The 14,048-nt window shown below is 39.5% G+C and overlaps 1 protein-coding gene across 4 annotated transcripts in view; it reads left to right on the top strand.

Moving 5' to 3' along the window:
* Positions 1–1,306: 1,306 nt before the first annotated feature.
* LOC110537277 (uncharacterized) overlaps positions 1,307–14,048 on the top strand; it is a 63,358-nt gene continuing 50,616 nt past the window's right edge. For 2 of the 4 annotated variants that reach the window (XM_021623197.3, XM_021623199.3), the window contains exon 1: positions 1,307–1,770. In XM_021623197.3, the coding sequence (XP_021478872.1) occupies positions 1,471–1,770 (300 nt within the window). In that variant the 5' untranslated portion in view covers positions 1,307–1,470. The remainder of the gene's footprint in view (positions 1,771–14,048) is intronic. The other 2 variants (XM_021623200.3, XM_021623201.3) reach the window with 1 other exon arrangement.

Here is a 14,048-nt window from a genome sequence, read left to right as displayed (position 1 = left end):
GTCTTAGTAGATGGATTAGGTCATAGATTCTCATGGCTGATGACAGGATGTGCTTCATGCGACAATGGGCACTGGCCATCAGTCATAGTGGAAAAATGGCTGAATTTGTTAGCAGAAAACAGAACTTGATCATGCGTGTATGTTTATTCAAAGTTCTTTGACATGTGAATTTCACAATTCCTGTCCTTTTAACTGACAGGCTTGAGGGAATGAAAATATATTGCTCTACACATGTTACCATAACGCCATAATGACTTTTATATTAACACTTTAAAGATGTCAGCTCTATGTGCTTTCAGAAGGCCTCATGTGTCTTCAGCTATTGATATTGTAATAATGTTGGGGGGCATGACCAGTGAGTAAGCAATGGAGCTGTGGGCATGCGCCCAGAAAATAAATGTCACCAAAATAATTTACATAGCATGACTCCAAGGTTATTGATACCCCCAAATAGTGTTCCAGCATAAGAACCATCATTTTGGTTAATGTTTCTCAGGTGACCCTAATTAGTGGCAGACATGTGAAATGTATAAAAGCATCCCTTACTCATTTTTAGGTGAAAGCTTTTGTCCAGAAGATCCCGGTTACTGTACATAGTGACACTTGTAATGAATGTGTGTCTCTGAAATACACTTAGGTTATGTGTGGTCTCAGATAAGCCAGAATATTGACCTCTAACAGGTTGCATTATATTCAAGACAGGTTACATTATATTCAATATTTGTATTTATTATGGATCCCCATTAACTGCTGCCAAGGCAGCAGCTACTCTTCCTAGGGTCCAGCAACATAAGACAGTTACATATAGTTTAAAATACTACATAACATTACATTTCATAACACCTTACTCAACACATTCAGAATGTTCCTTCAGGCCACCACTCCCCCACCACCACATATTTACAATACAACATCCATGTGCACGTGTGTAGATTGCTTGTCTTATCATGTGTGTGTATGTCTGTCTCCGAAGCATGTAGAAAGATGTATGTTCTTCTGTTTTGGCTGATCTAGCTACAGCACAAGGTCACCATTCATCATTTAAATTTGATCTTCCAGTTTTTCAATGAGTTAGTACAATCCGGGATCCTTGGGACGTCCCTACCCTAAACCCTAACCTTAACCCCTATCTTTACCATAACCCTATCCTAAACCCTTGGCTTAACCATTTTACAATTCAACTTCAATGGGGTAGGGACGTCTCAAGGACCACGCATAGCAATTACCTTTTTTCCAACGGAGTGGCGTGTAATAGCCAATGAGAGACGGAGGGGCGGATCTAACAAACGGGATCACTTTATTTTACAGTATCAGTGTGTGGGTTACCGTACCGTCCCCCTGACTAGATGTAGATGGAGATAACTGTCACTGTGCTATCGTTTGAATATCAGTCAGCTCAGGTTAGGGACATAGCATCATAGACAAAAGCCGAGTATGCTGAAATAGCAACGACTGAAAGAGTATTTAGACATGGCACCCAAATCGCTGTCTGAAAAGTTAGCAAATTTAGAGGACAGTGACTTAAAAGAGTCTACCTGCATTTGCAGGAAACAGTGTAAGAACTGTAAAATCTTTCTGGGATTCTTCGTCTTATCCCTTTCATTGCATCTAGTTACGCTTTTCTGTTATTTGGACCTGAGATCCGAAGTGAAACGCGAGATTCTCCAGAAGAACAGAGAGGAGACACTGTCACCGGCCGCAACTGATATGAATGACCGATATTCTCCAGTATTCCAGCTGTTGGATATCAGCTACCCAGCTGATCTGCAGGTAGGATAATTATCGCCCCTGTAATAGTTTAACACTAAACACATATTTACATTTTGTAAGAATGCATTGAAATACACATCAGGGACCAAAGTGCAGCCTTATACACCAAATTATTTTATACAGATTATGGATAATTTATTATTACAAATAACTGTATTTGTAAGTTCAATATGGACATCACTTTTGGTCTTTAAACATCTTTGTAAGACCTTTCAGGCATTTCAGTTGCTTATTCTCAATATTTAACCTAACTGACCAGATGAACAACTGGCCCCAGGGTGCGCATACATGGTTAGCCTACTGTTGATATACGGTATGATGTCTAGAACGTGGGGGACCTCATGCAGAGATATTTTCCTACCAGGGTGTGCTTTGTATAAAGTGCCTGGAATGATCACATGGTTAACATATTTTTCACTTGTGGGATGTTGAAACAACTGCCAATGTCTATCGTGAATGTGTATGATGATTAGGCTATTGACTGTCGTCAGTTAGAACCTTTCATTAGTCCTTGATCAGACAGAATAGTATATTGGTCCATGGTTCTCAAATGAGAACTACTTAGGCTTTCTTTGATTATGATACAGTCTCGTTGCAGGTTGGCAGTATGCTTATAGTAATACAAATCATAATTTCACAGTCGTGGTGCCCAATTCTCTATTGTTACTTGAGATTGATAATGCTTAATAATACTTTTGGTGAAAGTACTTTTTCCAAAGTGGTTTGGCGAGGATTTGAAAAGTGAGTGTATGGTTTGAGTGACCTGGTGGTGCATGTTGAGACGAGCAGACACCTACGAGAATACTGCATGCCATCAGCATGTGGCACAGTAAGATTACACCCATCCCCTCCATGTATTAACAAGCCACTCACACATTTTACTGCATTGTTGGCATATTATAATCGCCTACAATTTCGTCATGAGGGCAGAAAACACCTGGGGCCATTGACGATGTTACTGGAATCAAATCATAAAAGGCGCTACAGTTCTCTTGTCAGCTATTCTTTTAGCCTGTGAATTGACATAATGGCACAGAGCTCCCACTTGTCTGAGGCTATAGTGTGCAATTTTCTTTCTATTTGAATCCCCTAGTAGACTTATCAAACAAATCCTTAGCTTTTAAGTTCAGTCACTACGTTTGTTGTAGGCCTATGGATGATTTGTTCATAGGGGTTTATATTGAGAAAAATACCTAAAAAAGCCCAAATGAGATTGTGAATGAACTATAGCTGGTATACGGCCCCTTGCTTCGTCATTTCAACTTCCCCAGGCATTGTGGCTTGCCTCCAGAGCTCAGTGTGAAATCTCTAACTAGCACAGTTAGCTCCACACAAATATCCGGTTCCAACCCTCAACATCACTATTAAATCAGACTTTGTGCTCTGTTGCAGTATGAGATTTCTTACAGGATATTACCTTAAAAGCAACGTTGTGCAACGCAAGTAATTACATCCACTCAATTACTCAACTCCATTAAAATGGAGCATTGTGGGAGAATGTACATATGGCAGTAGATGTTAATTTAGATGCAGACATATATAAGAAGTGAGAGACCTTTTAGAGTTGATTTAGGCAACATATTTGGAATTACGTTTATGGATGTGTTTATTGTTTGCGTTTGTATTTGTCTGCATTGTCAATTGCATTGAGTCCTTATTACCATAGATTTAAGCAAAAACCTGAACCAAAGAACCATCCAGAGGGTATGTGGTCAGGGTTCAATCTGAGGGCTGTCGTTATAGAGGTTAGAGTTAGGGATGGGCCCTGTGTAATTTTACATAATCTATTGTAATACCCACCACTCAAGCTAATAAAACATAAGTAAACACACATTTAAACACACATACATTTAACACACACACACATACCACCACATGACACACCACCTCCCTCCCCTCAATTAGATCATCCCCTGATGATGAACTGTAGATGTGTGGTCAAGAAAAATGTGTTTACTTTAGCTGTAGGTTTTAATTGATTTATTTGGAATGCTTTCAAAGGAACAAGTGGGCCTCGGGCCATATTTGTTACTGGGGACAGGTGTCAAGACTGTTGCTAATTTTGTTATGTTTGCAAGGGAGTTAGGAAAGAATGTTTGAATGTCCCTAATTGTGGATGATGTTTGCCATGATATGCACCTGCTTCACTTTAGATTATCTTGAGGGTTTAGCTAGTGGCTACACAGATGTTATTCTCTTTCTTATGGGAAGCTATTCATACAAACAAAACATGTTATGTCTTTCGGTATGTTTAGAAAACAGAGGAGGGACAGTTACTGCTAACTAAAGAGTACAACGTCAAAAAGCCTAAAAGGGTTTCCTGTTGAGTATTATTTTGAAGGTGAAAGCTTTTCACATCATAAAGGGATTTACCTCTTGCATGAGACTGGACAAAATAACACATGTTCATTGTTTGGAGCAGCTAATTAGTGTGACCAATTAGTTTCTAACCTGAGTCACGACTCAAGATTGTGTTAGCCAACAGAACCTGTCTAGGCAATGGCATTAGCTTTGGGAGCTAACGCAAGCTCTTTTCATGACATAGACTGACCAGGTTAATCCAGGTGAAAGCTATGATCGCTCCCTTATTGATGTCACCTGTAAAATCCAATGAAATCAGTGTAGATGAAGAGGAGGAGACGGGTTAAAGAAAGATTTTTAAGCCTTCAGACAATTGAGATGGATTGTGTATGTGTGCCATTCAGAGGGTGAATGGGCAAGACAAAAGATTGAAGTACCTTTGAACGGGGTATGGTAGTAGATGCCAGGCGCACCGGATTGAGTGTGTCAAGAACTGCAACGCTGCTGGGTTTTTCACGCTCAACAGTTTCAAGAATGGTCCACCGCTCAAAGGACATCCAGCCAACATAACACAACTGTGGGAAACATCGGAGTCAACCAGCATCCCTGTGGAACGCTTTCGACACCTTCTAGAGTCCATGCCCCGACGAATTGAGGCTGTTCTGATATATCGATATCAATGTTCCTCTCATTTTGTACACTCAGGGTACAGTACCAGTCAAAGGTTTGGACATACCTACAAATTCCAGGGTTTTTATTTATTTTTACTATGTTCTACATTGTGGAAAAATAGTGAAGACTATGAAAACTATGAAATAACACACATGGAATCATGTAGTAACCACAAAAGTGTTAAACAAATATATTTGAGATTCTTCTAAGTATCCACCCTTTGCCTTGATGACAGCTGTAATGCATTTTAATTAACAGGTGTGCCTTGTTAAAAGTCCATTTGTGGAATTTCTTTCCTTCTTAATGCATTTGAGCCAATCAGTTGTGTTGTGACAAGGTAGGGGTGATATACAGAAGATAGCCCTATTTGGTAAAATACCAAGTCCATATTATGGCAAGAACAGCTCAAATAAGCAAAGAGAAATGACAGTCCATCATTACTTTAAGACGTGAAGGTCAGTCAATCCGGAAAATGTCAAGAACTTTAAAAGTTTCTTCAAGTGCAGTCGCAAAAACCATCAAGCGCTATGATGAAACTGTCTCTCATTAGTACCACCACAGGAAAGGAAGACCCATAGTTACCTCTGCTGCAGAGCATACATTCATTAGAGTTAACTGCACCTCAGATTGCAGCCCAAATAAATGCTTCACACAGTTCAAGTAACAGACACATCTCAACATCAACTGTTCAGAGAAGACTGCGTGAATCAGGCCTTCATGGTCGAATTGCTGCAAAGAAACCACTACTAAAGGACACCAATAAGAAGAAGAGACTTGCTTGGGCCAAGAAACACGAGTAACGGACATTAGACTGGTGGAAATCTGTCCTTTGGTCTGATGAGTCCAAATTTGAGATTTTTTGTTCCAACAGCCGTGTCTTTGTGAGATGCGGAATAGGTGAACGGATGATCTCCGCATGTGTGGTTCCCACCGTGAAGCATGGAGGAGGTGCTGTGATGGTGTGGGGGTGCTTTGTTGGTGACACTGTCAGTGATTTATTTAGAGTTCAAGGTACACTTAAACAGCATGGCTACCACAGTATTCTGCAGCGATACTCCATCCCATCTGGTTGCGCTTCGTGGGACTATCATTTGTTTTTCAATAGGACAATGACCCAAAACACACTTCCAGGGTGTGTAAGGGCTATTTGACCAAGGAGAGTGATGGAGTGCTGCATCAGATGAACTGGCCTCCACAATCACCCGACCTCAACCCAATTGAGATGGTTTGGGATGAGTTGGACCGCAGAGTGAAGGAAAGGGCAGCCATCAAGTGCTCAGCATATGTGGGAACTCCTTCAAGACTGTTGGAAAAGTATTCCTCATGAAGCTGGTTAAGAGAACGCCAAGAGTGTGCAATGCTGTCATCAAGGCAAAGGGTGGGTACTTTGAAGAATCTCAAATATACAATATACTTTGATTTGTTTAACACTTTTTTTACTACATGATTCCATATGTGTTATTTCATAGTGTTGATGTCTTCACTAATATTCTTTAATGTAGAAAATAGTAAAAATAAAGAAAAACCCTTGAATGAGTACGTTTTTCCAAACTTTTGACTGGTACTGTACGTGTTCACCAACTGTGTGTTCCAAATCACATGCAACTATTTTTGAGGGAGACAAATATTGAGCAATCGTATAGCGGTGAACTAACAGTTTAACAATATGCATTTACTTATGTGCCAAAATTGTTGTTTTCACCACTAATCTGTAAGGTTAATCACTGCTTTGAAGTTACTTTGACACACAGTACTGTATGTCCATATGATGTTACCTATTATATAGTCTTTAGTCAGCTTTTGCAGAAATATGGTGCTCACTTACTTTAGAGTGGTTTATTTCAAAGAGAACTCTGAGAGATCAGTAATCACACAATTTTTTCTTACGCCTCCACTCTGAAACTCAAAACAGCATTGGTTTGAGGTTCACAAAAATATGTGTCTTCAAAGTAGCCTCAATTCCCGGTTATATCATCTGTGACTCCACACGTTTGTCATATAAACGTAGAGGTCATGTAGCTTGAGTTGTGTATATTGAACATACTAAATGTCAATTGAGCCATATTGTAGATTATCAAAGAGGCCTGCACGCACCAGTGATCTTTTCACTCAGTATCCCAGTTGTTACATAAGATCAGGCTTCATAATTTCATCATGATAGTAGCTCAGATAGTATTAGGCAGTTCTGCCTTTTTACTTTAATTTCCTAGTAGTCCTGGAAGGCTATGGAGGGCTATGGACCACCATGACTCAGAACAGTTGGAGACCAAGGTGTATCCGCATTCTACATGAGCTTTGGCGCCTGCCGGGAGACCAGCCAAGAGGGAGTTACATTTCATTTTAGGAAGCAAGAGTACTAAACAAGACAGTAACTCATTCAACTATCAATCATGTATTGTCAATTTGTCATATTATCAACAGTTGAACAGTATAGTCATTTTTGTGGTTTTTGGCTAACCACAATTAGTCCTTTATTTTTCAACTTGTATTTTCAGACCAACCGTGGATGTTTTATTATTGCTCTTCTCTGTGAAGTTCAATTTGTGTGGGTAAGCCCAGACATCTTTGGTGAAGTAGTTTGTGCAATTACTTGAGAGGAATTCTTGTGAAACTTTTGTCTCTCTGTCCTGTGACGGAAGACCACGGCACAGCCACTTTATGAGAGAGTTTTTACAAAAGGCAGGATTACATTTGCTTGAGTTTAGAAGAGCCATAACATGCCATTCTGGATTTTGTATTTTTTTGTGGGTGAACCAATTTGTTTACTAACTAGAACACATCCTTCAAAATAATCTCAGGACAGCGCATTAGAAATGAATACCCATAAAATTATGGCCTCATATTGACTTGAGGTCTGTGCCTAATTCAATTTGAACAAAAGTCTGAGCAGAAAGAGTTTAGAAAGTGATTGTGCATAATATTGTTCTTGTAAAAAAATATATATATCTTCAAGGACTTATTTTTCTGGACGTTCATGTATATGAGCATCCCAAATTCTTAACATTACTAAGAAGCATATCGAGGAGATTGATCAAAACAAATTTGTTCTCATCCATCACAAATAATTAATTTCAGAATCCTACATCTTCCTGCATTTCTTCCCTTCTACACTCCCTAAACCTCACTCAGATAGTGATCATAGCAACTTCCTGTGCCCATCGCTGGACCTACAGTACAGCCAGCCTTCAGCACTGTATAGCATGTAATATTAACCTTAATTACACTGTAATGTCTGTTGATGTATTAATTGCATTACCCATTGATGTTAATTTAATGGGAAACATCAAATGGCCCAACAAATACTGCAATAGTTTATCTTCAATTAATAATTTGCATACATGTAATAACAATGTACTGAAGTAGAAATTGTAATCATGAACACTGCTATTATATCAATCAAATAAATAATATAGGCCTATGTATCAGCCCAGTCATCATATTCCCATTCTATATTGGTTTGAGTTTTGAAAGAGACTATGAAAAATAGAGGAGAAGTGAAAGCAAGTTGTCAACCTTGCTGCAGAGCAGATGTGGGCCCACATTTACGAAACATGTTTCATGTGGTTTTCTGGCTGTCCCAAATTGGAATTGTTTTAAAGCCACAACACACAGAAACTGTGCCAGGAGGAAGGGTAGGGTGAGCACTTGGAGGAACAAAGGGAGGGAAACGAGGTAGCAGGTGGAAAAACATATTTGCCAAATTGCTGACAGGTGCTCCAAAGCCTTGGTTAGAAGGTTCAAATAGAAAACCCAGCATGGGGAATTGAACAAGCTTTCCAAATTTGGCTAAGAGCCACTCAAAGCAAGATGTGGCAATTTTAGCTACCTAGCACCAGTAGTGTAAAGTACTTAAGTAAAAATACTTTAAAGTACTACTTAAGTTGTTTTTTGGGGTATCTGTAATTTACTATTTATATTTTTGGCAACTTTTCCTTTTACTTCACAACATTCCTAAAGAACATAATGTACTTTTTACTCCATACATTTTCCCTGACACCCAAAAAGTACTTGTTACATTTTGACAGGGAAATTGTCCAATTCATACACTTATCAAGAGAACATCCCTGGTCATCCCTACTGCCTCTGACCTGGCGGACTCACTAAACACAAATGCTTTGTTTGTAAATTATGTCTGAGTGTTGGAGTGTGCCCCTGGCTATCTGTCAATTAAAAAAATACTAATTGTGCAGCCTGGTTTGCTTATTATAAGGAATTTCAAATCATTTTTAGCAATTCCATTTACTTATGATACTTAAGTATTTTTAAAATGAAATACTTTTAGACTACTTTTACTCAAGTAGTATGTTACTGGATGACTTTCACTTTTACTTGAGTCATTTTCTAATAAGGTGTCTTTACTTTTACTCAAGTATGACAATTTACTACTTTTTCCACAACTGTCTAGCACCAAGTTGTTGGCATATTTGTTGGGATTTTCTTTGTTGAGATTTATTTAAACCCACTCACGTGCCTTGCAAGAATCTGTGTGTTCAGAGCTACAGTTTTTTTAGACGCAATGTCAATTTATTGGTTTCTGTGCATACTTTGGTACAGAGAGATGTAGGCCTACAGTGCATCTAGCTGGACATATTGTGGGGATTTACGATAGGTACTGATCTGAGCATGATTGTGTTAGCTCAGCTGACTGATAGAGACTTTAGGGTGGATTTACATGAGTAAAATAGGTCTAGTAAGAGCTATCTCTCTTTAACATCAGATTACCAACTTTTCTGTTTACACCGGCCTTGGATGTGATGTGGCCAAAACCTCATTCCTAACTTGTGTGAGTGCAACTATTAGCAAATCAAACTATACAGGAGCTTCTCATCTAAACCATATTGCATATAGTGTTGCAGACTTGATTAATCAGACTGATCTCATAGACAATAACGAACATAGTAAACGTAAATCCAGGACATGCAAATGAGTATGTTACGTTTGGTATGGTTACATAAGACGGAAGGTTACTTAAGGCAAAAATGAAAGGAGGGTGGTTGGTTGGTCGGGGTAGATGGGTTTGCGTATAACGTAAATGTCTAGCAACCCAAAAGTTGCGTGTTTGAATCTCATCATGGACAAATTTAGCATTTTATCTAATTAGCAACTTTGCCTCTACTTACTACTTTTCAGCTACTTTGCAAGTAGCATGTTAGCTAACCCTTTCCCTAAAATACCATTTATGCTTGATCTGGCAATGCGGTCTGGAAGCTCCGTATGTTAGCCACAACAAATTGGAATTCGTAACATATCATACATTTTGCGAATTTGTAACATGTTGAAAGAATTGCAATTCGTAACATATCATGCAAAATGGGTGATGAACATCCACAAATGAATACATACCATATGAACTGTAACATATCACACTAAATGGAGTGTCTCAGATTTACATACAAAATAATACAAAATGCTTCGAGACCACATTAGATTAATGCAATGATACACAAATGGGTAGATACACTACATGACAAAAAGTATGTAGACACCAGCTCATCGAACATCTCATTCCAAAATCATGGGCATTAATATGGAGTTGGTTCCCCCTTTGTTGCTAAAACAGCCTCCATTCTTCTGGGAAGGCGTTCCACTAGATGATGGAACATGCTTCCATTCAGCCACAAGAGCATTAGTGAGATTGGGCACTGATTAGGGCGTGATTAGGCCTGGCTTGCAGTTGACCTTCCAATTCATCCCAATGGTGATCAATGGGGTTGAGGTCAGGGCTCTGCAGGCCAGTCAAGTTCTCCCACATCGATCTCAACAAACCAATTGCCTAGAATGTCATTATATGCTGTAGCGTTAAGATTTTCCTTCACTGGAACTAAGGGGCCTAGCCCAAAACATGAAAAACAGCCCCAGACCATTATTCCTCTACCAAACTTTACAGTTTCACTAATCCCTCTGGCAGGTAGCGTTCTCTTGGCATCCGCCAAACCCAGATTCGTCCGTCGGACTCCCAGATTGTGAAACGGATTCATCACTCCAGAGAATGCCTTTCCACTGCTCCAGAGCCCAATGGCGGCGAGCTTTACACCACCTTTGTCAGCGATTACCGCCTCAAAGTCTTCTTGGGTATGACGCTACAAGCTTGGCACACCTGTATTTGAGGAATTTCTCCCATTCTTCTCTGCAGATCCTCTCATGCTCTGCCAGGTTGGATGGGGAGCGGTGCTGCACAGCTATTTGACGGTCTCTCCAGAGATGTTCGATCGAATTCAAGTCCGGGCTCTGGTTGGGCCACTCAAGGACATTCAGAGACTTGTCCCAAAGCTACTCCTGCGTTGTCTTAGCTATGTGCTTAGGGTTGTTGTCCTGTTGGAGGGTGAACCTTCACCCCAGTCTGAGGTCCTGGAGCAGGTTTAAATCAAGGATCACTCAAAGTGTACAATCTTGGTTTTATCACACCAGAGAATCTTGTTTCTCATGGTCTGAGAGTCTTTAGGTGCCTTTTGGCAAACTCCAAGTGGGCAGCCATGTGTCTGTCTTTTACTGTGGATTGGCTTCCGTCTGGCCACTATAACATAAAGGCCTGATTGGTGGAGTGCTGCAGAAATGGTTGTCCTTCTGGAAGGTTCTCCCATCTCCACAGAGGAACTCTGTCAGAGTGGCCATCAGGTTGTTGTTCACCTCCCTGACCAAGGCCCTTCTCCACCGATTGCTCAGTTTGGCAGGGTGGCCAGCTATATAGAAAGGTGTGTGCCTTTTCCAAATCGTGTCCAAACAATTGAATTTACCACAGGCGGACTCCAATCAAGACAGTGATGATGATGGAAACATGATGCACCTGAGCTCAATTTCAAGTCTCATAACAAAAGGTCTGAATAAATAAGGTATTCCTACTTTTGGTTTTTAATACATTTGCAAAAAACTATTAAAAGCTGTTTTCGCTTTGTCATTATGGGGTATTGTGTGTGGATTGATGAGTAAAACATGTTTTAAATACATGTTTAGAAAATGCTGTAACTTAACAAAATGTGGGAAAAGTCAAGGGGTCTGAGTACTGTATTTTAAAAGCCTTACATTTTTTATTTGGGTAACAGAGCAAAAATGTTGTCTGCTGGTATTAAGGTAATTAAGGTAATTCTTGCAGGGCGTGAGAGAGCTGTTGTCTTTACACTGTACCACTCATGGTGTAGATGTCTCCCCCCAGAGGTAGTGTGGGAGACATCTCTTAAAGAGAGATTTGTATCCGTCTCTACAGTGTCTCTCCTGGACCTAGTTTGTGTTGTCAAGGTAGTATAGTGTACATAGGGTATGAGATCATGTCAAGCAATGCCACTTGTTCACCACAGGAGATCATCATGCACAAGCAGAGTTTTGAATTTAGATTTGATCATGAGTTCATGTTCAAATGTAGCAATCTGGAACCTTGTGTGATGATGGCCTATGCTCACTTAAAGCTCAGATTTGAGCATGATTGTTTTATAAATGAAAGCCCATGTCCTTCAGGCTCTCATACATCTATTTTTAATCCTTAAAAGCCTTCAAAAGAATGTGTATTTTGGAGGGGGAGGGTTACTTTTTATGGACCCTGTAAAATCTCTAACTAAGAACGTTGGGGCAACAAAAAGCATGATCATGTGTTAAAGATGTTAAAACATTCCAGTCTTTTCTTTGAAACAACCAGATTATCATATACTGTTAGACTGTCTCCTAAAATATTTCAGAAGAGTGTGTCATATCCAGAATCGTGTTCTGCGAGGTTATCTGTTGAGAGTGATTTGGGAAAGCCAAATGGCACAGATAACTGAGCTGTCTGCTCTTTCAATAACTAAAGTTGATGAAGGACTCAACAACATCACGTGCATAGTGTCTGTGTTAAATCGTCTCATGACGTTCTACATCCCAAAAGTAAACATCCATAAATGAATCTCTTCTTTTGAGAAAAGTTTGTTTTCCACTAATTTTATCTCTCTTTCCCTCTTTTGTCTTTTGATGTCATAGAGACAGCTGATTATGACTGTATCATTTGTGAAGTTCCAGTATCTTAGTTTCTCGCAGAGCAACATCCAAAGGCCTTCGTGACTGCCTTACTGAAAGCAGCTGTGAGACATTACTGGGACTAGATGAGATAAGGCGTGTGTGAAACGTCCCAGGCCCTTTGTTGATATGCAAAGTGTTTGATGTCAGTTTCAGTGCAGCTTGGCTTATGGAAAAAAAATGTGTAATGTTGGAAAGCCTTGTATGACTTATGCTTTAGCGAACACATCCCAGTTTGTCTTTCTTTGTGATTTAGTCCAATTTTAGAGAGCTATAAAACTCACTTACAGGGATGAGGGGGTTCCCTTTTTGATTTGTAATATTCTCTGAAGGATGAAGTACAAGGGCTTTGCTGAAAAAGACAGAGATAAAGAAAGTACGAGAGACATATACAGCATTCGCATAGTGGAGGGCATATTCAGTGGCCATCTTTTGAACTGCATTTCTCAGTTGTCAATCATTTACTTTTGATATTGTTGGGAGTTTTGATCAAATCTACATTTGCACCTGTGGCTACATTCAAATTAATGGACACATGTGCAGTATGTGTAAATCATTTGAAGGTTCCTAGATTTGTTTGGATTTAATTGCATGTAGTTGTACATACGTGCAAGTCCTGTAATTGTTGTAGACCACACATTCTGTATTCCCTGAAACAAGGTGGCCTCGTCATTACACAATGTTGTGACTTTGCTATGTTTGATGCTGGCTTTATGAGGTGCTGGGATAAATTATCTGACTTGATATGAATTATGATCTGTTTCATTTCTTGAATTTCCTAATTGATGTAGAATTAACTACAATAATAATTTGATTATTTTCTATATTACATACAGATGTTCCGTTAAAGTAGCGTTTTTATTTCAAGAAAAGCAAAGGCACAAGATATAAAAAAATATATGCTACTTTCTGTTTTATCTTTCTCAAACTGACTCACCATGCATCGCCAATGTAGGCTACCCTTCAACACGAATGCCATTCTAACAATTGTTCTAGAATTGTATGGTAAATCAGTTCCCTGTTTGCAGGTAGCTGATGAAGGTGTGCCTTGCATGTTGGATTGTAATATAGCAGCTGAAATGAGTTTTTCTTATACAGTATTTTGGGATTTATTAAAAAGTTACAGCCGGTGACCGTGTTTTACCATTGATTCAGTTTGCCAACCTGTTGCTATAATGCTGCAGCTTCAGATGTTTCTCCCTTCATGCTATTTCACCATGACAAGAGTGGTAACTATGAACTTATACCATTGTGGACATCCACGGCCATCACACGGCCAATACATATTAAGAGTCTGCATGAGGAGGACTAAATGACTTGCGATT

The sequence above is a fragment of the Oncorhynchus mykiss genome, chromosome 12 (genome assembly GCF_057628025.1).
Source record: "Oncorhynchus mykiss isolate SJ-2025 chromosome 12, ASM5762802v1, whole genome shotgun sequence".
Taxonomy (NCBI): domain Eukaryota; kingdom Metazoa; phylum Chordata; class Actinopteri; order Salmoniformes; family Salmonidae; genus Oncorhynchus; species Oncorhynchus mykiss.
This window is presented reverse-complemented; position numbering and strand designations above follow the sequence as displayed.